The 27,192-nt window shown below is 52.2% G+C and overlaps 2 protein-coding genes across 2 annotated transcripts; one reads left to right on the top strand and one right to left on the bottom strand.

The window, feature by feature from the left end:
- Positions 1–11,703: 11,703 nt before the first annotated feature.
- Positions 11,704–15,600, bottom strand: Ush1g (USH1 protein network component sans). The gene is made up of 2 exons (XM_034506293.2): positions 15,424–15,600; positions 11,704–12,925 (listed from the first exon to the last, which is right to left on the bottom strand). The coding sequence occupies exons 1-2, from the start codon at positions 15,585–15,587 to the stop codon at positions 11,704–11,706; spliced, it is 1,386 nt and encodes a 461-aa protein (XP_034362184.1). The 5' UTR covers positions 15,588–15,600.
- A 1,021-nt stretch (positions 15,601–16,621) lies between these two features.
- Otop2 (otopetrin 2) lies at positions 16,622–25,925 on the top strand. Its single transcript, XM_034506289.2, has 7 exons — positions 16,622–16,792; positions 17,070–17,415; positions 18,388–18,524; positions 20,004–20,062; positions 20,468–20,601; positions 22,884–23,761; positions 25,755–25,925. The coding sequence occupies exons 2-7, from the start codon at positions 17,103–17,105 to the stop codon at positions 25,923–25,925; spliced, it is 1,692 nt and encodes a 563-aa protein (XP_034362180.1). The 5' UTR covers positions 16,622–16,792; positions 17,070–17,102.
- Positions 25,926–27,192: the final 1,267 nt, after the last annotated feature.

The raw sequence follows: 27,192 nt of genomic DNA, 5'->3' as shown, positions 1-27,192 counted from the left end.
AAGCTGGAAACAGAACTGCATTAAGACCCAGCTGCATTGCTCCTGGGTACTTCCTTAAAGGGCTTGAAGCATCCTGCAGAGGTATTTGCACATTCAGGTTTATGCAGTGCTGGGCACCGAAGCCAAGAAGCTGAAGACCCTAGGTGTTCAGTGGATGGATGGATAAAGAAGTGGCACAGAGACATGGTGCAGTTTTATTCAGTGATATAAAGAAAGAAATTACATAATTCGCAAGACAATGGGTGAATCGTGAGATCATTATGTTAAAGTGAACATGCTAAATTCAGCCCTCCCAGGTGGCACACGTCTTTAATCACCAACCAGCACTCAGGAGGCAGAGGCAGATGGATCTCTGTGAGTTCAAGACCAGTCTGGCCTACAGAATGGGTTCCAGGATAGCCAAGGCTACATAGTGAGATCCTGTCTAATGAGTGAATAAGAATAAAATAATGTACCATAAAAGAGAGAGAAAAGGAGAAGAAGAAAGGAAGGGGGAGGGAGGAAGGTTTTAGAGAGGCCCCCATAGTACTCTCAAAGAGGACTCTGGTTCCCAGATCCACATCAGGAGGCCCAGGGCCACCTCTTCTGTCTCCAAAAACGTACACAACCCTCTCCCTACACACATATATACATACTTTAAAAAGAAATCTTTCAGGGCCAGGCAGTGGTGGCACACGCCTTTAATCCCAGCATTTGGGAGGCAGAGGCAAGATTTAAAAAGAAATCTTTCCAAACGAATGAAGGAAAACTGCATCTCCTGTCTTTCCCAATAGCCAGCCATCCTATGGGCTCACTTCTGAGGCCAAGGATCCCTTCCCCGGCCTTCCTTACTTTTCCCTGGCTTTCCTGTGGCATCCCAGCCATCCCCAGCTGATGCACACTCAGCCATCGGGGGCCAGCACACTGCCAAGTGCCAGCAGACAAGCAACGCAGGCTGCTAGGAAGAGGAGGGACTGAAGCCTGGCACATTTGCAGAGTAGATGGGAGGGGTGCCAATAAACAAGCTCCAGAGAATGAAAGAGGGGATCAGAGATAGCAGCAGGGGCGGGGGTGGGGCTGGGCAGAGATCAGCCAGGTATAATTCCACACACACTTGGGAGGCAGAGGCAGGTGGATTTCTGAGTTCGAGGCCAGCCTGGCCTACCAAGCAAGTTCCAGGACAGCCAGGGCTACACAGAGAAACCCTGTCTCAAAAAATCAAAGACAAAAGTCAGATGATGGAGAAGATGTCTCCTAAGTCAGAGTCAAGTAGGCCTTCCCCCACTCCCTGAATGGGGTGGAGGTGTCTGCCAGGCAGGGGCGGTGGGGCAGGTGAAGCAGGATGCCCTCCTGGGGCCTCTGGAGTTCCCCCTCCTGAGGCATTGGTGATTTGGATCTTTAATGCGCTGAGTTCATGGGGTTAATTATTGCTGTGGTCAAGGTGGGGTGAGCCAGAGTCCCGCCCTGGCCCAGAGCCCAAAGGGGGCCACTGAGAGTCAGAAGGACATAGAGCCCTGAGGAGCTTGGGTGGCACCTATTGTTAGCAATTTAACCATTTCTACGGTCTGAGCCTTCGCTCAGTCTTTGACCCTTCCTTGTCCCCGCCCACTTATACCTCCCCCAACTCATCAAAGAGCCAGCAAGGCCCAGCTCCCCAGGCAGCTGGCATTATTCACCAGGGTGGAGCTGTACAAACCTGGAAACAAGTGATGGGGTTCATGGGCCAGATCCCAGCCAGCTGAGAGTGGGACTAACACCCCAAGCTTCCCCAGCTTCGACAGGTCTATATCCATCCACAGCTTTTCAGCACCAGCTTCATCTCCGAGGACCCTTCGCTAGGCTCGAGCCTCTACCCACAGCCAGCCTCCCTGGATGCCAGCCGTTCTGGGGGGGACAAAGGTGAGTAGTGGCTCAGGGAACCTGGGAGGAGGAAGGGAGAGAAGAAAGCAGGCATGAAGACTGCAGGGCTTCTGCTGATGCTCCAAGGTCTCTCAGCCTCTCCCACCTTGCAGAGAAAAGATCTGTTGCCCGAGATGTCCCTCAAAGTTACAGGACAAGGTAGACCCTTCAGAACCAGAGCTGGAACTGCTGGCCTCATAGGCTCCTTGTTGGTGAGATCTTTCGGGGACCACTGGTTTCCTCTCCTCACCTCAGGGCTGCGCCGCTGTTTCCTGTGAGGTACAGATGAGTTGGACCAGTGAGTGTTGGGCCTGATGGGTATAGTTGCTGGGCTGGAAGAGCAAGGTTTGGACTTGCTATGTGACCATAACCTCTCTGAGCCTCAGGTTTCTAAGAAAGATAAGGCAGAGGTTTGAAGTGGGGGTCCTTGGAGAGGAGAGAGATGACAGTGGCCGTCATGAGTGCGCTGGCCTCATGCTTGAGACAGAGTTCACACAGTGGTGCCATTGTGAGTGTAACAGCGTCGTGTTGTCGAATTGTTGAAATAGTTTTAACTATTGCATTGGTACAAATACTGATAATAGTTGAGTGTTTCACAGCAAGGAGATGTGTGTGCTCCTCCAGCCCCTCCCCTGGCCCATGCGTCCCTGTGTGTGCATGCATGTATACAGGTGCACAGGTATGCGCAGAGAAAGCTGGGGACTCAGGAGAACGATTCCCCTCCCCAGTTCTGTTCTGTAATACTGAACACTCTACACAGAGCACATGGGAGACTTGGGGACCACTCAGTGTGCCAGTTCCTGCTGCCATCAGCTCAGGGTTCAGCTGATGCCCAGACTCCTGTCCTCCAGGTCTGCTGGCTGACCCTTCACATGGATAGGGTTGAGGACCCGGCTAAGAACTCTTTGTTAACCTTGCAGTGCGTTGGGATTGGAGAAGAGGGTTGCGGTTATCCCCGTTCAGAGGTGGGAACATGGGAGCTTAGAATAGAGAAACCATCATCCTAAGGAGAGGCAGGCTAGCCTCCTGACTAGATACCCTAACATAGGGGAACCTTCTCCAAGTCTTCAGAGGCAGTGTGCCCCTGAAAATTTATTGGTCCCCATGTCACCTCTGTCTTCTTCTAGAACACTGGCTCTTCTCTGTCTAGTGCCCATACTCTTCCAAGGACTGGGGACACACATACATGAGCGCGCACACACACACACACACACACACACACACACACAAGCCAATCACCCAGAATGAGGTTAGAGCACAAGCTTTGTGGGGCCCTGACTCAGGATGAGGGGTGGGGACAGATGTGTCTGGGAGTTTGGATCTTCCAGTCAGAAGGAGCTGGGACCCTAAAAATAAGACAATAGGCAGGAGGGGGAGTCTAAAAATAGACTCCAAACAAAACATGGGGGATTCAGCCCTTTGTGAGAATGCACACACACACACATGTACGCTCTCACACACATGTACACACATGCACGCTCACACATACATGTGCACACACACTAGACACATACCCCACAATACACATATACCACACATACATATATACCACACACACAAACACTTCACACTCAAGCCACACACATTCACACACACCACACACACTTATACACATCACATATGCTCACACCCCACACACACCACACACATATACAGACCACATATACTCACACCACATATACACCACACACACCACACACACATACATACATATACACTACACACATACCATACACATAAACTTTATGCACACAAACACCACACACATACACACAGGTATCATACATATACACACACAAACACTACACACACACCACACACAATATACATAATCACACACCACACACATACACTACACACAAACACTACACACACACACATATACCACACATACACCACACACACACTCACATACCACACACACATATACACATCACATACACCATACACAATACACACATATACTACACACATACCACACACACATATATTCATACACACACAAATACTACATACACACACATACACTACACACATACCACACACATACACCACAGACACAAACACTACATACACAGAGACACACACACATACACCACATATACACGTATACATTACACACACCACACACACACACATACACTACATACAAACACTACATACATAGACACACACATATCACACATACACAAACACTACATACACATACACTACACACACTACACACACATACACACATACACACATACACTACACCTGCCACACACACACACACACACACACATCCTGGGAAGCTGGAGATACTGAGTCATGGACAAATGAACAAACACACATGCGAGGCTCTCCTTCCAGGAGAGCTCTGAATCCCTACCTCCTAGAAGCGGAACCCCACACACACACACACACCCCTCACTGCAGCACTTGTACTCTTCAGAGCCATCTGTGCTCCCTCCAGGGCTGCAGAGTGGTGGAGGCAGTGTGAGCCCAGCAGACCTCCCCAGGCCTGCCTAATTGAGTCCAGGGCCCAGTGACTGGGGTGGACAAGGGCCTGTATAGAGGGGAAATGGGAGGTGCTGGAGAATGGGATGAAGGGAGGCTAGGACTACCCTAGAAGGACTCAGGGTCTGGGGTTCAAATCTTACCACTCTGGGATCCCTGCCCACAAAGGTGGAACACATGCAAAGACCAGACAGCTTTATGGAGTTGTTTCTCTTCCTTATACGGGACTCAATTCCAGGGACCCAATTCTGGCCACTAGGTTGTGTGGCAAGTATGGTTTACCCACTGAGCCATCTCACAGACCCTATTTTGTTTAAACAGGGTCTTTTTCCATAGCACAGGTGGGCCTGGAACTCTCAATCACCCTGCTTTGGCCTTGTAAATGCTAGGATTATGGGGTGGGGGGGCGTCATACTGGCTGCTTCTCCTGTTGTTCACTCCTCCCTCTCAAGGACTGGGAACCCCCCACCCAGCAAGTCAGTCACCCAGAGAAAGGTTAGGGCATAAGTTTTGAGGGGCCAGGCTGCCTTGGTTGGCATTCTAACACCATCTGACCTCTAAAACTAGGATACCGACAATGGAGTTGCTTGCGCCATAAACAAACGTTAAGGTTTAATTTATATTTTATTTGTACAAATGTTTGCCTACGTGTGTGTGTGTGTGTGTGTGTGTGTGTGTGTGTGTGTGTGTGTGCGTGTGTGTGTGTACCACATGTGTGCAGTGCCCATGGAGGCCAAAGGAGGGCATGGAATCCTCTGGAACTTAGATTATAAAGGGCTGTGAGCAGCCCTGTGGGTGCTGGGAACCGAACCTGTGTCCTCTGTGAAAGCACCTTTACCCACTGAGGTGCCTCTCCAGCTCAAGGGTGAGGTTTTATTGTTAGGGCTAGATGGAGACACAATACTTAACATATGTTCTGGACACTTTGTAAATTTCAACAAAGGATTAAAAACTTGAAAACAACCAGGTGTGGTGACACATTCCTATAATGCCAGAACTTAGCGGGTAGAGGCAGGTGGATCTCTGAGTTCAAGGCCAGCCTGGTCTATATAGCAAGTTCCAGGATAGCCAGCACTACATAGAAAGATCCTGTCTCAGAAATATGTGTATTAGCTTCCATGAAATTCCATGTCTTCAACACCAAACTGAAGCTAACACCTACCCCAATCTTCCCACCTCCCAGGAGATTCGTATGGTAAAGCTTAAGGTTCAGCTCCTGGAATAATGAGGGGAAAACCCATTCAGAAAAAAAATTCCTTAGCTCCTTGGACACCCCCAAAACACCTCTGGCCTTCCCAGGGGTTCTCCCACTGGATGGGCAGACCCATCTTTGACTCTCTGTTCTCTGAGCTGGGGTGTCAGCACCTCTTACTAGTGCGGTAAAGATGCCTCTGTGTTTTCTCCACTGGGAGCCAGTGTGTGTCGAGAGTGAAGGTAAGCTGTGTTCTCAGAAGCGAGCCTGAAGGGAAGGCTGTTCCCTGGGATTGTTTAGGACTCATCTACTGGGTGGCTGTGCAAATCACAAGCATGAGTAGTGCCCCCTGGGACATTCCCAGACCAGCAGTAACTGTGACCACTGTTAACTGGGGTGCACTAAATATCAGGTTGCACGCAGGTCACTTCATCAGTATTAATACACACCCTAATAACCTGTGGGTCACAACCATGATTATAACTCCCATCCTATATATAAGGAAACAGACTTAGGGAGCCACAGTTGGAGAAAGCAGTGCAGTTCTGCTGCACATATGAGCCTATCCCCTGAGCCCAGATATCTCCTCACTCTGATCTATTTAAATACGAATCATGGAGAAAGGGAAATCGTGGCATTGTGGTCAGTCACAGCATGGAGACGATGGCTGAGGGTCACATACGGCATCATGAGTTGAGCTGTTGCCCTGTGGCTGTTCTGTGGTATTTGACCAGCCCTTCCCCTCTGGGTCTCCGTGTAATGAGAGAGTTAACCACATACTAAGGCGCTCTCCTGGTGCTGATTCACCCCGTACCCCACCTCTACCACATCACTGCCCTCATTGTAATGCACTGAATTCACAACCAACCCAAAGCTTTTAAAAAAACAACAGCAGTATTTTTATTTTACCTGTTTGAGTGTTTTGCCTCCCTGTACGTCTGTGTACATGTATGCAGTGCCTGCAGAGGCCAGAAGATGTTGGAGCCCCTGGGACTAGGATTACAGGTGGTTGTGAGCCACCATATGGATGCTGGGGACCAAAGCCAGATCCTCTGCAAGAGCAGTCAGTGCTCTTAACTGCTGAGCCATCTCTCCAGACTTCAACTCAAAGATGTTTAATACAAGTCCCTGGGTCTCTTCAGATTCTGTCCACAAACTGTCTAGAATCATGAGCAAAGTTGGATACGAATGTTCATGTACATGTGCACATGTGTGTGCTTTGTGTAGGCTCTCTGGGAAACATCACCAGATTCTAATCCCCAAACTAAGAACTAGTTTTTCTAAACTCATACAACTTCTTTGCTTTTCGATGCAAGGCTGTATGCACAACAGGACAGGGAGTTTTGCTTAAAACACAGAGTGAGGACATGGACTTTCTTCTAGTCCAAGAGAGACTATGTTGTATTACACAACTTTTATCTATCATGAACAGATTCTGTTTAGATTACGTTTAGTGTGTGTGTGTGTGTGTGTGTGTGTGTGTGTGTGTGTGTGTACCAGCATGTGCTATGGCGCACATGTAGAGGTCAGAGGACAACTTATGGGAGGAGCTAGTTCTCTTCTTCCACCATGGATCTTGGGGACCAAACTCAGGCTACCAGGCTTGGCAGAAAGCACCTTTACCCATTAAGCCATCTCATTGGACCCCAGATTTTATGAGCACATATTCTTCATGGCTAGGTCTATGAGGCAAGGATCAATTTAATTTTCAGAGAAGAAAGAAGAAGAAAAAGGAAGAGGAGGAGGAGGAGGAGAAGAAGGAGGATGAGAAGGAGTAGAAGGAGGAGGAGGAGAAAGAGAAGGAAAAAGGAGGAGAAGAGGAGGAGGAGGAAGAAGAGGAAGAGGAGGAGAAGGAGAAAGAAGAGGAGGAGAAAGAGGAGGAAGAGGATGAGGAGGAAGAGGAGGGAGAGGAAGAGGAGGGAGAGGAAGAAGAGTAGAAAGAGGAGGAAGAGGAGGAGGAGGAGAAGGAGAAAGGAGAAGGAGAAAGGAAGAGAAGAGGAGGAGGAAGAGGAGGAAGAGGAGGGAGAAGAAGAAGAGTAGAAAGAGGAGGAAGAGGAGAAAGAGAAGGAGAAAGGAGGAGAAGAAGAAAGGAGGAGAAGAGGAGGAGGAGGAGGAAGAGGAAGAGGAAGAGGAGGAGAAGGAGAAAGAAGAGAAGGAGAAAGGAGAAGAGGAGAAAGAAGAGGAGGAGAAAGAGGAGGAAGAGGAGGAGGAGGAAGAGGAGGAAGAGGAAGAGGAGGAAGAGGAAGAAGAGTAGAAAGAGGAGGAAGAGGAAGAGGAGAAGGAGAAAGGAGAAGGAGAAAGGAAGAGAAGAGGAGGAGGAAGAGAATGAGGAGGAAGAGGAGGAGGAGGAAGAAGAGGAGGAAGAGGAAGAGGAGAAAGAGGAAGAGGAGGAAGAGGAGGCAGATGAAGAGGAGAAGGAGGAAACAGTTGTAAAATTCTCCTCTTTGTCTGAGTCTGAAATTCCCTCGGTTTCTTAGACTCTACCCGCTACTGATATCCAGAGTCCCATTCTTGAGCCACATTGGCCCTTGGAGACTCAAGCTCCCACTGCCTCCAGTTTAGACTCTGAACATCGACACCCCAACCCATTCTGCATTGTCGTTGAGAGTCTTTCCCACACCCTGCCCCTCTGCCAGATCCTCCCCTGAACTGTCTGGGCAAGGACCAGTGTGGCTTGCCAGAGTTAGGTGCAATAACCAAGATGACCAGTAGTAGTCTCAGTTGCACATGCTGCGTAACCCTGGCTGGTTGAATGGTATCTTGGTTCCCTTGGTGGCCTGGGTATAAGGACTTTGTGGCCAAGAAGACCTGTGTTCTTCACCTCCAAGCGCCTCATTTTTCTCATCTGTAAAGTGGAGTCAGGTGGCCTACAACCACTAGATGGTTGCTAAGAAACCCACAGCACCTTCATCCTTTATACCTTTCTAATTGATGCTGAGTTGGGTACATCATCCAGGATGGAACAAGGTGACCCCAGACATGGCTGAGAAAGCAGAGCTTACTGCCCACCCATTTGGGAAGACACCCTTGAGAGAACAAAGTACCAAATCTGGCACCCCAAAAAGTCTTAACAAGGAGAGTTAAGGAAACCAAGACCCCCTATTAGAGACTTGGAATGAGAAAGCTCAGGTCCTGGGTGACAGGCGGAAACCTCAGGAGAATGGCTTCTTGCCCGCTTCCAAAAGAGCCCTGGTAGGAAGAGTCAACACCATCCTGCTCTCAGCTGCTGCAGGTTTGGGGATCAAAGAAGAGGAGAGGTAATGGCCAAGAAATGCCAGGAATGATCCCTACAGACGTGTGCAGAGGCGAGGGGCTCAAGGACCCCTCTGATGAATAGATCTCACATATTCCCACCTTCCGCCCCAACCTCTTTTATCCCCCATCCCTCTCCCACCGGCTCCGCAGTGCCTACTGAACAGAACGCAGGCATGACAACAGAGAAGAGCATGCTGTACAAAAAATATAATTAGCCTGAGAGGAAGGTTTAGGGTACAATGGTGAGGGTCACAGCGTCTCCTGGGGCAGGGAGAACCAGGAGGGGCCGAGGTGGTAAACAGTCAGAGAGGTGAGGAAGAGCGGTGCCTGGGGCTCTGAGAAAAAGGAGGAATCGGCACTTGGAGGTGGCCCCAGGCTTGGGCCCAGAAAACAAGAAGGCTGGGGGTTAGCCTCGAGGTGGTCATGGGACAAAAGCACACTCAGAACTTGGTGTGCATGGATAGTGCACCTCCAGATGGAACACAGAGGTCTTTGGGGGTTCTTCCCTCTGCCGGGTCTAGGGAATTCAAGGAGGGGCTAGAGGCTGTGCATGTTCCTCTCTCTGCAAGCAGGAGTCTGGGATGGGGGTCCACGGGTGACAAGAAGGGCGTATCCATGGAAGGATAGATGTGACTCTGTATGCGAGTGGCTCCTGAAGGACTTAGCCACATCCATAACCTGTGGTGATATTGCTATAAGAACATACTCTGAGGACCTCTGGGCTAGCCTTTGCTCTGGTTTTCACCTCCTTTCCATTCCAGGGCTGGACGCACGGTGAATTCTCATTTTCCTATGATTCATGCAGAACCAAGAGCAGCTGGAGCCCCTCCAGATCTTGAGGGAATCCTCTAACCAGATTCGATACACACACACACACACACACACACACACAGAGAGAGAGAGAGAGAGAGAGAGAGAGAGAGAGAGAGAGAGAGAGCGCGCCTTGGGAGCCTGGGCACAATCAGGATCTCAGGTTCTCTACATCCTCCAAGATCTTCCTCACAGAACTTTCTCACACTGGGCCTGACACCAACTGTGTCCAGCCTCTGCCTGTCTAGGCCTGAGAGACTCCAGGACAGTTAGCAGATGCCCTTCTCCAGTCAGCTGTGACTTCCGGTCCTGGTGGCCTTGCATCTAGGCTCCCTGGTTCTCTGAAAACCTTGGTGAGACCAGGCTTCATAGTGGAGTGGGGTGAAGCTAAAGGAGTCAGTCTGGACCCCCAGAATGAGCGGAAGGGAGTACTAATTACTCCAGCCTACTCCCGCCTGGCTTTCCAGCTGTGGCCATGGCAAGTGGATGAGAAGAGGGGACTGGCCTTTTGTAGGAGGGACTGTGCTGGGGAGCGAAAGATGGAACATTTGGCTGCAGAGTCTGGTTGGGGAACCTCCTTCTTGGGTGCATGAGGAGGGCATACCCAAACTCTTCTGTTATTGTAAGTAGGAAGCAACAGGTTTCCAGCCTGGGAAAGATCAGGAACCCCTACACACCCCAAGAAGGCTGGAGGAGACAGGTGGGGTAGGTGACGGCCCTGTGACTGGTCAGACTCCCCACTGCTCTATCTCTACCTCAGCTGTGATGTCAAGTCCTCAGGGTCAATCAGTCCCTGATCTCCCACCGGGGCTGACCATCCACCAATCCTCTTGTAATTCAGGGCTTTTCAATGAAGATGGCTGGGGGCTCAGAACTGGTGCTCTGGAGTGCTGTGGTCCCTCTAGGTGCCTCCACGTTACACCTTTGCTTCAGAGTGTGGACCAGGTTTCAGAGGGAAATGACCCATGTGACCCTTGCTCCTGGAGAAGGGACAGCTGGAATGGCAATGGTGAGGCTCTCTTGGCCCCACCATGGGTTGTGGCAACTTGCAAATTCATTTGGTCTGAGGAGAGGAGCCCTTTCATCTGTGGAGAGACAGACAAGAGTCTGGGTTTAGAAGACAGCTCATTTCCTACCAAGACCACCCACTCTGATAATATGGCCACCCCTCTCTCTGCAGACCGGTGGTCAGGAATGGGGGACACTGTACTGCCTTCCCACGGCCATCCCTGCCCCAGCCGTTTGGGATAAAGGCCTCACATATCAAATGGAAGAGCAGAGGGCCTGTGGGATGCCGAAGTGGGCAGGAGTAGAGAATAGTTTGGGCGGCAATGACTGCTTCTAAAACCCCACTTGTGCCTCCAAGGCTGCTGTCGAGCCCACTGGGAGCACGTGTGGGGACACTGTCCTGAGGCTGTGGGCAGTTGAGATGGGCCGCAGCTGCTGTGGCCTTCTTCTCCCCGGTTGGCTTCTCCCCAGGCTCTAGAGCCAAAGCAAACTCAAGATCAGGTCATGTTGGCACCGGGGCAGTGGTCAATCCTGGGGTGACTTACAACCTAATCTCCAATCCTCCACTTGCTCACCTGTGGCACACTGGGAATGGGGTTCGGGACTCAACAAAAGCTCTTGCTCAAGGACCTGGAAAGTGGCAAGGCTCAAAAACATCCCCAACTCTGAGGCTGAGTTGGTAGAGGGTGCTTGCCTCGCATGGGCTAAGCCCTGGGTTCAGACTCCAGCACTTGGCAAGTCAGAAGATCAGAGGTCATTCTCAGCTACATAAGTTCAAGGCCAGCTTGGGCTACATAAGATTCTGTCTAACTGGCTTTGAAAATCCTACCCATGATTACTGTAAGTGTATCCCACCCGTACTAAAATGCTTATTTTTCCTCAGTTGGATGCCCCAGGACTGTCAACTGTGATAAAAAAAAAAAAAAAAAAGCCTCCAATTATTAAACCGGAAGGTTGTTTTTGTTTTGTTTTGTTTTGTTTTGTTTTGTTTAATGCAATGTGGTGTTAAGAGGCTTACCATTCCTTACCATTCACCCCCAACCCCTCCTCCAGACTGACACTCACAGTTCTGTGTCCTCCAGGGCCAGGGGTCGCTCCAGAGCCTGCCTGCGCCTCCTCACGGCCCCCAGGATCTTCTTCCGAGGCCCCAGGGGCACGCTGATGCTGCGTAGGTCGAGGTCAGAGCACAGCATCAGGGCCTCCAGGTCAATCTTCTCGTGCCGCAGGAGGGAGGCGAAGTCCTCCATGTGCAGCGAGGCCAGGAAGGTCTCCAAGGGGCTGGTCTCGGGCTCCAGGTCCTCATCCAACCCCAAGTCTAGTTCATCCCAGGGTAACTCTTCCCCGCAACTGCGGTCCTGCAAGCTGTTGGCACTGCCCAGGCTGTCGTCGTCCAGGCTGGGGGAACTATGCAGCCGACCCCGCGGCGTGCCTCCCCCATCCAAGCCCCCGTCCTCTCGGCCCAGCCCGTGCAGCCCGCTGCTCACATAGTTCCTTCGAAACACCATGGTACCTAGGCCAGGGCGAGTAAACAAGGAGTCGTGACCTGAGTCGGTGCTGACCTCCGAGTGGGCAGGCTCGGCAGCCAGCGTGGCACGGGAGACGCTGTCCTCGTCCGAGAGGAACATGTCCCTGAGTGGGGCACGGCCCCACTCCTTGGGGTTGGCATAGGTGCCCTGGCGCACAAACATCACATCGCTACCCAGCTGCAGGCCCGAGAGCGATCGGACGCTTTTGCGCCCGTCCTCGGAGACCTTGAAGGTGCCCTCGACCCCCTGCTTGCGCCTCTCCAGCTTCTTCTGGATCTTGGCCTTGCCCTTGGCCGTGCCGTGCAGTGTGGCCTGCGAGTAGGGCAGCTGGCTGCCCAGCGTCATGTGCTGCAGCCGGCGGCTCAGGGTGCTGGACGTGAGGCTGGAGAAGCTGAGCGTGTCGGAGCGCTCGGCCAGCTCGCGCCGGTAGCGCCGCTCCATGCGCTCGTGGTGCTTGCGCTGCATCTTGGCGCATTCGCGGATGCGCCGCTCCGCCTCTCGGAAGGCCTTGTCCTTCAGCTTGCCCACCAGCTTGGGGTTAAGGCTGCTCTGCTTGGCCGCGATGGAATCCAGATAGCGCACGCACTCCATGTGGCCCTTCATAGCGGCCATGTCCAGCGGCGTGTGGTAGTCATTGTCCAGGCACCAGATGTTGGCCCCGAAGGACACGAGGAAGGACAGGCAGTGCAGGTGACCGTTGGAAGCTGCCAGATGCAAGGGTGTGTTCCCCCAGATGTCACACTTATCCGGGTCACCCCTGTAGGGACAGCACGTGGAGAAGTAGAATAAGTCCTTTTAGCAAGCATGACCTGGGATCTGATTGGAGTTATAAAGACTCTTGCAGGGTGAGGGGCAAGGAGGAGGAGAAGGAAGAGGAGGAGGAGAAGAAAGAGGGGAAGGGGGAGGGGCAGGGGAGGGGGAGAAGAATGAGAAGGAGGAGGGAGAGGGGGAGGAGGAGAAGGAGGAGGAGGAGGAGGAGGAGGAGGAGGAGGAGGAGGAGGAGCCCACAGACATTGTGAACCCCCTGAACCAAGAACGTAGCAGCCACTAAAGCAGAAGTTCTCAACCTGTGACTCTCAACCCTTACAGGGTCCTGTATTAGACATCCTGTATCTTGTATATTTATATTACAATTCATAACAGTAGCAAAATTAGTTATGAAGTAGCAACAAAATAATTTTATGGTTTGGGGGTCATCACAACAAAGGGTCGTAGCACTTAAAAGGTCGCAGCGTTAGGAAGGTTGAAAACCATTGTCCTAAAATAAACCCACGGGGTTGAGACCTAGACTTCCAGGAGACCAAGCGAACTTGAGTCAACAGATCCATCAGGGTTACACACAGCTACCAGGTGTGTGTGGGGTGGTGGTGGACCCAACCCACAATGGGGCGGGGCGACCTAGGGGGCGGGGTGGGGCGGGCCTTCCCCTAGAGAACTGAGGGCTGGGAATCTCAGGGGATAAATATTTGATGCGCCGAGAGAAAGGAGTGAATTATTCATGGGCCCTGCGGGGAACTGGCCCAGAGAGGTGGTGGGCCAGGCCTGAGTCTGGGTCTCTAGGCAGGTGCGGTGGTTTGTGAAGCCACATGTTACAGGGTGACTGTGTGAGAGGACTAGATGGTGTGTGTGCTCGCGCTCTGGGTTTAAGCCTGGAAGAGCGTGAGAGGGTGCCTGCTGGTGTACCGTGGGCACCGCCATGTCTACAGGGAGCGGGGCCAGGCCTGGCAATGCCAGTGTTAGAGCAGGTGTCGGGTCTTGGCCTGGGCCAGAAGGGGACTGTGGGGACAGCCAGAACTAGAAAGGAAGAGGGCGGCGACCTGGGCGTGATGCATTCTCTTGTTCAGGCTGCCCTATGAAGCTGGTAGATTTCTCTCTCTCTCTCTCTCTCTCTCTCTCTCTCTCTCTCTCTCTCTCTCTCTCTCTAGCACGGGGCCCTGCCCCACATTAATGAGACCACAGGCCAGCTCAGGTCTGGGGGAAGAATCATCACTCCCTTATCTCAACACCGCCCCGCCCCCAGCTTTCCCCTCTGATTACCAAGTCCTGTAGGATCCCGCGGGGAAGGGTGGCTCAGCAACAGACCCACCCTCAGCAAGCACAAATCCTTGCCTCTGTAGTACCTCAGGGCTTTGGAAAGCTCTCTTTCCTTCCATACCCCTTCCCCCCAACCCCCACCCCCGCACCAGACTCCCATGAGCCTTTATGATGGATGGGGCAGGGGATATAGTACCACTGTGTGCCCTCCCGGAGTCGGGCTCTCTCTGTCTCCTCTGTCTGATTCCACATCTTTCCCACCTGCTGCTAGACCAAGGGAGCAGACCCAGGAAGAGGGGAACATGTCTCCACATATCCAGCTACTCCAATACCAGGGTCAGCGCAATCCCTGTCCCTGACCTTGACCCCTAGTTAGAGCCTGAGACATTCACATGAACCCTCTTGGGACGTCCTCCTGTCTAGGCCACACCAGAGTCGGCCAGTCCTACTAAAGTGTTGATGGGTAGGATGTGTCCAGTCATGTGATTTAGTCCCCTTCCCCTACCCCAAGCCACTTTAGTGACCCCCACATTGCTTGATGACTCCTCCAAACCCCTGGACTCTGTGTCCACCCTCCCTCCCAGGACAACCCCAGAGGGAGGCTGGAGGGAGGCAGATAGCCTTTCTGCACACTAGTTTCCCACTGCTGGGTCCTGCAGAGAGGGAGGGGTACAGATAGTTAATCACTGGCTGAACCAGTGACATTTGGTAGTGAGGATGGTGCCCATAAATCCCGGAAGAGTGGTGGGAAGGCACAAGTCGGTGTGAACCCCAGCCTGAGGGAGCTTTTGGTGCTGTAGAGATGCCTCTTGGCTGCTAGGTTGGGAAATAGGCAGCAAAGGTCTCTTTGTCCTGACCTCTCAAGTTCTAGAACCCTGGAGACTTCCCGGCCTTCTCTCTGGTTCCCACCCTCCCTCCAAATGTCTTTGACTTTTGAATAACTCTGCAACCCCCCATCCCATAATCATGGATCCCATCCCTAAATCGAAGGTCCTCTCCTCTAATCCCTGCATTCAGTCCACAACTGTCACTAGCTCAGCTTATGTCCCTTCCACGTGTGTCTCTCAAAGTATGGCAGGCTGCACGGCCCCACCTTAGGGTCTGTTCGTAGGGGCAGAGGGCAGCTCGGGCAAGAGGGTAAGCGATGCCATGAGGTTTAGGACACGGGCTTCCGGGAAGTTCTTCCTGGTCTCCTGCTGGCTAGGCAGAGGGCATACTCACCCGCGGCTCACAATGAGGCGCAGCGACTCCAGGTTGCCATGGTAGGCAGCCCAGAGGGTTGGGGTCATGCCATCCTCGTCAGGGGCATTTAGCTCCTTCCGGGTGGCCTCCTTGAGGAGCTCCAAATAGCCATCCCTGGCGGCCCGGTGATACTGGTCATTCATGGCGCCCGAGTTGGACAGGGCGGGCAACGGGCACCAAGAAATGTCCCCGGACGGGGAGGGCAGCCGGGTTAGGGCTGAGACATGGAGTTGAGGGAAGGGGCTGGGCAGGGGCCCGGGCCGCCAGCCCCTGCTGCCGCAGATGGTGGATGCGGAGCGTCAGAGCCACGACTACAGACGACTACAGACTACCGGGACATCTGAGCTGCACACCCAGGGAGGGAGGGGGCAAATCTCTCACTGTCCAGGGAGCCGCCTAGGAGCTTCCCCTGGGTCCTAAACGCCATGCTTTTCAGCACACAGACGTGACTCAAATGAAATCCAGCTCTCTCACGCCAAAAGCATCCACTCTGGCGTTAAGGCCCTTGAAGCCCAATTTAGGGACTTTTAGTATGTCCTAGACAGAACTCCGGGTGCTGGATTCCCTGATTTCTTCGCCAGTTAAAAGGACAGGTCAGGGGCTGGAGAATGGTGTGTGAGGGTAGGATGGAGAGGCAGTTCGGATCTGGAGGACAGGTGGGCCTAGAGGAGCAAGAGGATCCACCGCAAGACCATCTGCAAGCAGTTAGCCTACACGCGTGGGGTCAAACGACAGTTATCCAGCAGGGGGCGCTAGACGACCGCAGGCGGGCTGAGGGCACCGCGTGGGAACCAGACTTTGTAGCATCCAACCAGCATCTCTAGGCAGCAGTAGTAGGGATACAGGAAGACCGAATGTGGATCACTCTGAGGGCAGGTGGGGAAAAGGGAACTGTTGTCCCGATCTCGGGTCAGCAAGCAAAATATAGGTGGTTCCTGAGCCGCGACGGCGTCTAGGTGCAGGCGAGTACCGGGGGTGGGGGGTCAGCTCTGCAGGCTTTGGGTGGGTGTGATCTCTGAGCACCAGGTTACGGTGGGTGCTGGGGGCGGAGGACCCTCTGAGTACTGCAATATGGGGCCATACCCGAACCCTGGCCGTACCAGCGCGACAGGGTGAGGGGATCTTAACAGGTAAATATAAATCTTACCTTATCTGGCTTCCCTAAATTCAGCTCGGAGAAAAGATGGATCATGTGAGTGGGACTGAGAGGTTTATGGAGCCGAGCTCTTGTGGCTGTAAATCACTCTGCCCTCTCCGGTATAAAGCACCGGTCGAGCCCGGCGTGGGAGAGAGGAGACGCTTGCTGCCCCTTGACCCCCAACTTGGTGTCGGCTCCCGGTGCAGCCAGGTGCGTGCCCCTGGCTAGGGGACTGTCAGATTTGGGGAGTGGGACCTTGTAAGGGATCTGGCCTAGGGAACTGCTGTTTCTCTCTGTACAATAATTCCGGGCCAGGTAGGAAAGAGGCTGCTTTCAGTTTTTCTCCTTTATCCCAGTACTTGATCCAGCACCCTTAGTTCCCACATTCCGGGGGTCCCCAAATCCAGGGATCACATGGGAGGAAAGGAGAGCCCCCTGGGTTGACTTAGAATCCTATTCTTGCCCTCCCTCCATTCGGACCTCGCAGTGATCCCTTCAACCTCCTGCAGTCGCCCCCACCATGTCGGAGGAACTGGTCCCGCATCCCAACGAGAGCCTGCCGGGGTCTCGGGCCAGCCCCCGTGAGGGGTGGAAAAAGGGCGGCCGCCTGCTGTCGGTGCTGTTGGCTGTCAACGTGCTGCTGCTCGCCTGCACGCTCATCAGCGGCGGTGCCTTCAACAAGGTGGCTGTGTACGACACCGACGTGTTCGCGCTGCTCACCACCATGATGCTGCTGGCCGCGCTCTGGATAGTCTTCTACCTTGTCCGCACCGCGCGCTGTCCAGACGCGGTGCCTTACCGGGATGCTCATGCTGGCCCCATCTGGCTCCGAGGTGCCCTGGGAGATGGGGACAAGAGTAGGGTGGGCACGATGGGGAGCTGCTGTCTGGGGCTGATGGAGGGCCTGCAAGATGTGACTTTGGGTAGACAGGTGTGAAGTTCCCTGGGAAGAGCAATATGGCGGAGGATGCGGCTGGAGGGAGGGAAGGGAATCCTACAGGATAAAGACAGGTGGAGGGAGCTTCTTTGCCTTGTGTGAGGATTGGAAAGATGGTCACAGAGAGCCTTTGTGAGGGGAAAAAGCAGAAGACAATAGCAGCTGGCAAGGTTTGTCTAGAGGCCTGCCCTTACCTGTGCAGAAGGGGGGGATACATGTCCTTCCTATTCCCAGTCAATCCTGCACCATCTTCCACCCACCCGCTCATCTTTCAGCCCTTCAGTTTGCCCATTTAACTACTCACCATCTGTTTATCTGTCCCTCACGCTCTCTATCCATCTGCCCATCTGTCCATCCATCCACCTGTTCGTTTATCCACCCAACTTTTTTTGTTTGTTTGTTTGGTTGGTTGGTTTTTTGGTTTTTTTTGTTGTTGTTGTTGTTGTTTTGTTTTTTGTTTTGTTTTGTTTTTTGTTTGTTTGTTTGTCTGTTTTTTCCGAGACAGGGTTTCTCTGTGTAGCCCTGGCTGTCCTGGAACTCACTCTGTAGACCAGGCTGGCCTCGAACTCAGAAATCCGCCTGCCTCTGCCTCCCAAGTGCTGGGATCAAAGGCGTGCGCCACCACCACCCGGCTTTCCACCCAACTTTTGATCTACCCATTCATCCATCTTTCAGACACACAGTTGCCCGTTCATTTAGCCATCCATCCATTGGCTTGCCCTCCTAATCTCTCCACTCAATCCATTCTTCCATCCAATTGTCCACCCATTCCCTATCCCCACCCGACTAACCCCTCAGCTTCAGAACCCTGCAAGCCCTCTTTCCTGCCTCTCTGACACACCACTCCCCTGCTGACCCCAATTCCCAGGTGGGCTGGTGCTGTTTGGGATTTGCACCCTTGTCATGGATGTCTTCAAGACTGGTTACTACTCCAGTTTCTTCGAGTGCCAGTCGGCCATCAAGATCCTGCATCCCATCACCCAAGCCGTGTTTGTCATTGTCCAGGTGGGTAGTGGGGAAAAGCCTGATGCTTGGCAACAAGTCAGGAGACCTGAGCTCCACACATACCCTGCCCCATCTCTGAGAAATTCAGCAAATGGCATCGAACTGTGGTACCGATCATATGATCCCATAAAGAAGGGGACGCTGACTCATGAAGTGCCACCTAAATGTGGCTTCTACTTAGGGGTGCTGCAGTTTTATTTCAACCTAAGTGGTGTCAGTAATTAACACCCGAGAGGTGCAAGTTGTGACAGCTGGCCCTGTCTGATAGAACCCTGGGTGTCTATAAAGGGGCGTCAGTCTCTGCCTACTGTCAAGCTGTGGCCATGACCATGACTGGGGCTTGTTTGGTCTCAGCCATAGCTCTATGTTTGGTATTTGTTTAAGAGGCAGGGCATCCCATAAGTTACAGTTTTTCAGACAAGTTCAAATCAATTTTTTTTTCTTTTCTTTTTCCTTTTGTGACTCACTTCACACAGCTCAGACTGGCTTTGAATTCCTGCTTTCGCCTCGAAAGTTGGGGAGATTTCAGGAGTGAGCCACACCTGGCTCTCAAGGATTTTTTTTTTTTTTTTAATGTGTTGCATAAAGACGGTTTTGAAAGAGCTGCGTAAGCCGAGGCAGGATTGCTCTTGCACAGGAGCAGAAGCTTGCTCACCTTCTAGTGTAAGCAAGGTGGCATGCCTTGGAGCACCCCCCACCCCCCACATGTGACTTTGGCATTTAATGTAAATTTAGTCTTTTACATTTTATAAGTCTGAAGAATGCTCAGGAAAAATGAAAACACAAATATCCCCATGTCAGTATGTCCCATGGCAGGGACTTGGCTGTAGTTAGATGAAGGCAAGGCCTTTCCAACCCACAAAGGAAGAGGATGGCAGGGGATGTGGATCAAGAGGCCAGCGGTGTGGACAGGACCCTCAGGAAGTCAAGGTCATTCGCCACTACGTAATGAGTTCAAGGCCAGCCCTTGAGAAGCTGAGGCAGGCAGGTATCTGTGAATTTGAGGCCAGCCTAGTCTACAGATGGAATTCCAGGGCCGCCTAGAGAGACCTGTCTCAACAACAAAATTCTCAAAGACCTTTCTATCTTAAGACTTGAGGAAGACCAGGTCTGAGGCTGGCCTTGCTCCCCCAAATACATCACTTGGTACCCAAGACTCCACTTGCCACTCTATGGCTCCAGCCACATCCCCAATCTCATCAAGGTGAAAATGTTTTACAGGGTGACATTTCCCCAACTTTTAAGAAACAGAGAGCACCACCCTTCTTAAAACAAAAGCTGCAGTGCAGAGTAGAAAGAGAAATTATTCATTCTCCTTTGTAAAGCTAAAATAAGCCTGATCATTTAGTATAAGGATTATTGGGGGTAGAGAGAGCACCATATTGGATGTGTGTGGGGGGAGGGGGGCAATGGGCTCCGGAGATTAGCCCACGCACATGGTCCTGAGCCTGCCCTCTCTCTCTCTCTCTCTCCATGCAGACTTACTTTCTCTGGGTCTCCGCTAAAGATTGTATCCACACCCACCTGGACCTGACCCGGTGAGAACCACAGCTTAGTGTCTGAGGGCCAAGGGCTCACCTGGCATGAGAGAGTGGGCTTGTCATCCTGGGTGTGGCTTTTCTCTTTGCATCCTGGGTGGAGTTTCAAGCCATCCTTTCCTCTCTACCCTCTTGCCTTCTGCTGCCTGGAGTGTGCGTGTGCCTTTTCCCCTAGTGGGGCCTGAGCCGCAGGACACCCTCTGGTCCTCTCTTAGCTGACATCCCACCAGGCTGAATCTTGCTTCCAAGTTCAACTCCCCGGTTCATACGGGCCCTTCTGCCTTCTCACTTCATAAGCCCACCTCTCAAGAGTGCTCCCGGCCCTGCCTTGCTTTGCCAGGGACCCATGATGAGTTCAAGACCTCATGAGTTTTTTTATTCATCTCCTTTATCCTTCTGAAACAGGTGTGGGCTCATGTTCACCCTCGCCACCAACCTAGCCATCTGGATGGCAGCCGTGGTGGATGAGTCCGTGCACCAGGCCCACTCCTACAGTGACGCCCATGGCAACAGCAGCCACGCCCGCCTCACCCCTGACTGTAAGTTCCCGGTTAGCTCCGGCCCTGTGGCTGCCAGGCACTGGATGGGCGCTTTGCATATTCATAGTCGGTCAACCATGCTCTTGCCAGGGCATGGTGGTAAAGGTAGAGGCCGGAGGGCGGGTGGCCTCCTCCCACTCCAGACGCTCCCTCGGAAGTGTGGGTAGAGGTAACAAGAAACAAGAGTATACAGTGTTTCCTCATCCAGAGGGTACAGTCTAGGGCATCCTGTCCAGGTCTCCATCCGACCATGAAGGGGCCACAGTTTTCCTCAGAAAGGGCCGGGGTGAGGGAGTTGAGGAAAGAGAAGGAAGGCAGAGTGGTTTAGCCTTCCCAGTCCAGGGAGGAAAGAAAGGAAAGAGATCACCTCTAATGTGGTGATGTCATGGTGATGTCACTTGGGCCTACGACTGTCCTGGATGGTGCAAAGTGCTTCAGACCTTCTATTTAACCGCTTTTATTTGGAGATAAATACTACTAATGTCCCCATTTTACAGAAGCAGACACTAAGCACAGAGAGGCTGAGTAGTTGCCCAGGGTCACAGAGCCTAAACCTGAAGTGTTCAGATGTGTCTTTGCTTAGCCAGTGAGCTGCCCAGGGAAAGAACCATCCTTCACAATTCTCCAAGTCTAGTTCTCTGGACTTCTTTCTCCAGAACCAAACTAGATAACTAAGACACCCACAAACACCTGAAACCCTCTGTCACAAGGGAGGCTTCAGAAGTTGGAAGCATGGCTCTAGCCTGCAAGGAGACCCCAAGAGGGACTGATAAGGGGCAACCTGGTGTATACAGAGAATCCTGATGGTGACAAACACAGCCCCAGGCAGGCGGTCATCTTTTTTTTTTTTTTTTTTTTTTTTTTTTTTTTTTTTTTGGTTTTTCGAGACAGGGTTTCTCTGTATAGCCCTGGAACTCACTCTGTAGACCAGGCTGGCCTCGAGCTCAGAAATCCGCCTGCCTCTGCCTCCCAAGTGCTGGGATTAAAGGCGTGCGCCACCGCCCGGCTGCAGGCGGTCATCTTAACAGATGAAACTTGATCGAGTGAGGCCGCAGCACTGGGTATTGGCATTTTTTTCTTGGCTCACCCAGTACAACCCTCAGACCTCACTGGGCCTCAGCTTCTCCATCCATAGATTCAGCTGGGGTATTTCTGGGGCCAAAAGAGGCCTTTGCTGAGGCCTCAGGTGTCCTAGACAGCACATTCTGAATTCCCCTTAGTGCGGCACAAACTGAAGGGATGGTAACCATGGTGGGGGCCCCGGACACAGCAGCTGGAGCCCTGGGCTGTCTGTCAAATGCGGGGAGAACAGTAGAAAGCAGACCTGGGGGAGATCGCTTCTTCCTCCAGACAGAGCCTGCCTATCTCAGGGAACAAAGGGTCATGGGTGAGGAAGGGCAATAGAAATGGGAGCGTGTTTTGATTTGCGCAGTGTAAGTATGTATGCATTTCTCTGTGTGCACATGTGCATGGTTTGTGTGTGTGTGTGTGTGTGTGTGTGTGTGTGTGTGTGTGTGTGTGTGCATGTGTGTGCGTGTGTACACAGAGGTCAGAAAACAACTTCCAGGAGTTGGATTTCCCCTGTGGGTCCTGGGGATTACATTTAGGTCATCAGACTTGGTTGTAAGCACCTTCACCCGCTGAGCCACCAGGCTGGCCCCTCTACCTTGCTTTTTTTTTTTTTTTTTTTTTTTTTTTTTTTATCTTATTAAACCTGGACCTCACAGCTTCAGCTAGACTGGCTGGCTAGCAAGCCCAGGGATCCCCTGCCTCTGCCTCCCCAGTGCTGGGATTCCAGGCATATACCACCATGGCACTATGCCAAGCGGACCTCCCCCAGGGCCACTCTCTACTGCTCTCCCCACATGTGACAGCCCAGCACTCCAGCTGCTGTGTTCAGGCTTCCCCCGCCCCCACCCCCCACTGTTCCCATCCCTTTGGTTTGTGCCCACCATAGGAAATTCAGAATGTGCTGTCTAGAACACCCAGGCCCTCAGCAAATGCCTCTCTTGGCCCCAGGGACTGTAGGGTCAAACTCAGGTTCTCACGCCTGCATGCCAAGGACCTTCCAAACTTGGGCTTCTCACCCCGCTCCAGGTTTTTGTTATTTTGTGTATTTAGCACGGCCTTGTCTTGCAGTGTCTGGCACAATGACTCATTATGAACTGAATGGAGATGCCAGACACGGTAAAGTCCTTTGGGCTGGCAGAGAGAGAAACCCTGGCCTCGCTTGTCGCTTGTCGGGAATTCTGGCACCCAACCCTGTATCCTTCTCTCCGCAGCAGAGCGTGCTGGAGGCCCAGCTGAAGGAGACCAATGTCTCTGCAGCACAGCCATCTGTCAGATCTTCCAGCAAGGCTCCTTCTACCTGTACCCCTTCAACATGGAGTACAACCTCTTTGCTTCCACCATGCTGTATGTCATGTGGAAGAACGTGGGAAGGCTGCTTCCCTCCGCCCATGGCCACGCCCACACACCATCCAGGGTCAGCCTTTTCCGGGAGACTTTCTTTGCCGGCCCACTCTTGGGCCTGTTCCTCTTTGTGGTGGGGTTGGTTGTCTTCATCCTCTATGAGGTCCAGGTGAATGGAGAGAGAGACCACACCCATCAGGCCCTGGTCATCTACTATAGCTTTACTATTGTCTGTTTGGGGCTCATGACTCTGGTCAGCCTGAGTGGCTCAGTGATCTATCGTTTTGACCGTCGGGCCATGGACCATCATAAGAACCCTACACGGACCCTGGATGTGGCCCTGCTGATGGGCGCCGCCCTGGGCCAGTATGCTATCTCCTACTACTCTATCGTGGCTGTGGTGGTGGGTTCTCCCAGAGACCTGCTGGGGGTGCTCAACCTGTCCCACGCTCTGCTAATGATTACCCAGCACACCTTCCAGAATGTCTTTATCATCGAGAGCCTCCATCGGGGACCTCCTGGGGCTGAGCCACGGGAAATGCCCCCCAAGGAGCCCTGCCAAGGCATCACCTTTGCCAACCTGGATGCTATCCACACCTTACCTTCCTGCCCACCCACCCCCAGGCTGGTCAGTCCCAACCCAGAAAGCCCTCAGGAAGCAGCTGCTATCATCTCTGCCCCCAGGTGCCACTGGCGTCGTCGGTGCCTGAAAGACATCTCTCTGTTTCTCCTGCTCTGTAATGTCATCGTGAGTAGTCGAGTGACATGGGGGTGAATGGGTTAGGGAGGGTTACCCCTAGTTTGGGGGAGGGGGTATTGACAACCACTTAACCTTCTCTGTCTTGCCCCAGACTCATTCTAGAATCTTCTATAAGAGCAGGTTTGGAGAGGGACAACTGTAGCTTCTAGGCACACAGCATTTCAGGGCACACGGACAGAAGGCAACCCCAGCCCTCTGGCATGTAGGCAGCTGATGGAGGGATCCCAGGGAAGGCTGACATGGGGGGCTGGGTGGAAGTGGAAGGAGCTGAGAACTGATGTGGAAGGTGAGGGCCCTCACCCCCAGGTGGGTGGTGTGACAGCTCCGGGATCTTGTGACCTGCCTGCTTCTCAGAATAATTGGAACAGCCTCAGGAAGTCACAGAGATCAGGGTAAGTGTGAGCATCCCGTTGGCAGGGTGCAGTGGAGGGCCAGCTGGGAAGAGGGGTATGTACGACAGCTGCCCCTTTCCAGGTGACTTGGCAAAGCCAACTGTAAAGCCTGAGAGACACCATCCTGTACAAGTATGTTCTCTGGCAGGTAACACCCCAAGCAGAAGCCCTCCTAAGCAGAGGGTACCCTCCAAAGAGAAATACTCCTAGCATAGCTACACCCAATATAGACACGCTCCTCAACACAGAAATATCTGATACAGAACCGTGAACCTGCAGGGACAATCAGTCAGCCTCTGGGTCTGTAGGTCCCACACCCCAGGATTTGCACAACCCTCAGACCCCAAATAATAGAAAAAAATTTCAATCCTATTGAACAGGACTTTTTTTTCCTCTTGTTGTTATGCCCTAAACAGAACAAAGTACCAAAAATTGCCATAACATTTATATATTGTGAACACAGTAATTCGAAGTATACAAGGGGATTAGGTGAGTTATTTTATGTATCATTTTATGTAAAGGACTTGAGCTGCATCCCTAAAAGGTTTCCAGGGTGAGATCTTTCACCAGTCCCCACCTACACCAGTCGAAAACTGCACATCTCAAGTGGACCAAAGCCATCTCTAATGAAATCTGACTCTGTATGAAACAGTCATTTTGACTATATCCTACAGTAGAGTAGCCCCCACATAGAAACACCCGTAACACAGGAGTATCCAGAGGCTGGGAATATGACACCACCCCCACACAGACTTACAGCAGTCAACTTTACTTTAAAGAAAAAAAAAAAAAAAAGTCAGGCAACAACCCCTGGCTTTAACAGTAGAAGCAATAAGTCTCAGACACGTCACTGTGTCCGGGGCCCACGTTGGTATACGGCCTCTCTGCCTCCGCCCCTCCCCCACCTTCAGCCCGGCCTTTTGGGTGGGAGCCATCTTCCAAAAGGCTGTTCTTGCTTCAAGTATGGGAGCTTAAATCACTCTCAGCGGCATCCTTCCCGTCACTCATTTTCTAGAACAGAAACAGACTCGGGAGAGAATCTGATATCCCCTGAGAATGAAGTTAATTGGCATAAAGGTGAGGCTAGCCTTGAACACTTGGCCCTTTGTCTCAAATCCCACACCCATAAGGTCTGAGTTCCCATCTGGAGGTGAAGCAGGAGTCTAGCCTTAGACCTCTGCTATACATTGAAGGGACGAGGAGTAAGTAGATACGAACCAGAGGGTTGGGGCAGGGTATCCCTAGGCTTGACTGGTTCTAGTCTGCCACCAGCACTGAAACACGCATCTGCCTAGCTCCTCCTTCAGTGTTTGATCAATTCCTTACATCACCCGTTGAAACTTCCATCTGACAGAGAGGCCAGGAGAAGAGGATGGGAAGAGCGACTTCAGGTGGATGCCCGCCTAGGAGCGGGACAGTTCAGTTAGACACACTTCCTCAGCTCCACAGTGCTGGAGGTCAGCCCTGGCTGACACTCAGTCCCCGATGGCCACTAAACTAGAAGGCTAGAAGGGATCCCGTTCTTTCATGCTCAGCCAAGCTGACACAAGTCACAAGCAGGCTCCTGATGCATGCTTTTCCCCACACAGCTGTGGATCATGCCCGCCTTCGGCGCTCTCCCGCACTTCAGCAACACCGTGGAGGTGGACTTTTATGGTTACTCCCTCTGGGCGGCCATCGTCAACATCTGCCTGCCTTTCGGCATCTTCTACCGAATGCACGCTGTCTCCAGTCTGCTGGAGGTCTACGTACTGTCCTGAAGCTCCACAGAACGATGGGGCAGAGGAGCCCCAGCAGCTGGAAGAGAATCAGGCTGGTACTCGCTCCCCGCCTGACCCAGACTAGAATTTTCACCAAAGTTTATTTTTCCAGGATGAGTTTTTAAAATCAAAATCAAGACATGCCCATTTATTCCTGCACGACCCTGAAGCCTGGGGAGACCAAGGCAGGGAAACTGCTCCCTGTAGCATCCCCTAGGACCAGACAGGATCTGGAAATACCATCTCTGCCTCTATTTCTAATCCCAGCCACATGGCCTGTGTACTCTCTGGAGATGGGACCAATAAATCTGCAAGCAATTCCTTTGTCCCCTCTTCTTGTCTCAGCCTCGCCTGGGATGATCGCAGGCGGTCTGAGCTGGTTCAGGGTTGCTTTCAGACATCCACCTTTTCAGTGGGCGAGCTGAGCTGAGTCTATGCAGCAGACTTTCTAAACAGTGGCTAGCAGGGTGACTGGGAGAGACCAGCAAGTACCCGTGAATGTGATCATCTTTCTTAAGATGCAGGGAAGTTAGGGAGGACCGATTTCATCTAATGCCCATGCTTTACAAAGAAGGAAATGCAGGCTTGTGGATATAAAGAACCAGAGCCTTTTTACCAACCACAATAATTCATCAGCTGTGTGTGTATGTGTGTGCACTTGCACATATGCGTAGGTGAGGTCAACCTCAGGAGCACTCCATGTTGTCCTCCTGTTTTGGTGTGTGTGTGTGTGTGTGTGTATGTGTGTGTGTGTGTATATGTGTGTGTGTGTGCATGTGTGTGTGAGTGCATGTATGTGCATGTGTGTGTGAGTGCATATGTGTGCATGTGTGTGTGAGTGCATGTATGTGCATGTGTGTGTGAGTGCATATGTGTGCATGTGTGTGTGCATGCATGTGTGTATGTGTGCATGTGTGTGTATGTGTGTGTGTGCATGTTGTGCGTGCATGCATGTGTACATGCGTGTGTGTGTGTTTGTACATGTGCATGCACAAGTGTCAGCACATCTATGAGAGCATGTGGCCACATCCTATTTCTTAGGAAAGATCCCTCAATCAAATTCAGAGCTCACTTATATGGCTAATCTTGGTAGCCCTCTAACTCTGGGAATTCCATCTCTGCCCTCTAAGGCTGGAATGACAAGAGCGGCCACAGCCACGGGACATTTGTCATTTGTGTGAGTTCTGCGGATCTGTATGGGTGCTTTAACCCGTGAGCAGTGTTGGTTTTGCCTGCATATGTGCCATCAGATCCTGTGGAACTGGAG

Source organism: Arvicanthis niloticus, chromosome 6 (assembly GCF_011762505.2).
Source record: "Arvicanthis niloticus isolate mArvNil1 chromosome 6, mArvNil1.pat.X, whole genome shotgun sequence".
Taxonomy (NCBI): Eukaryota; Metazoa; Chordata; class Mammalia; order Rodentia; family Muridae; genus Arvicanthis; species Arvicanthis niloticus.
This window is presented reverse-complemented; position numbering and strand designations above follow the sequence as displayed.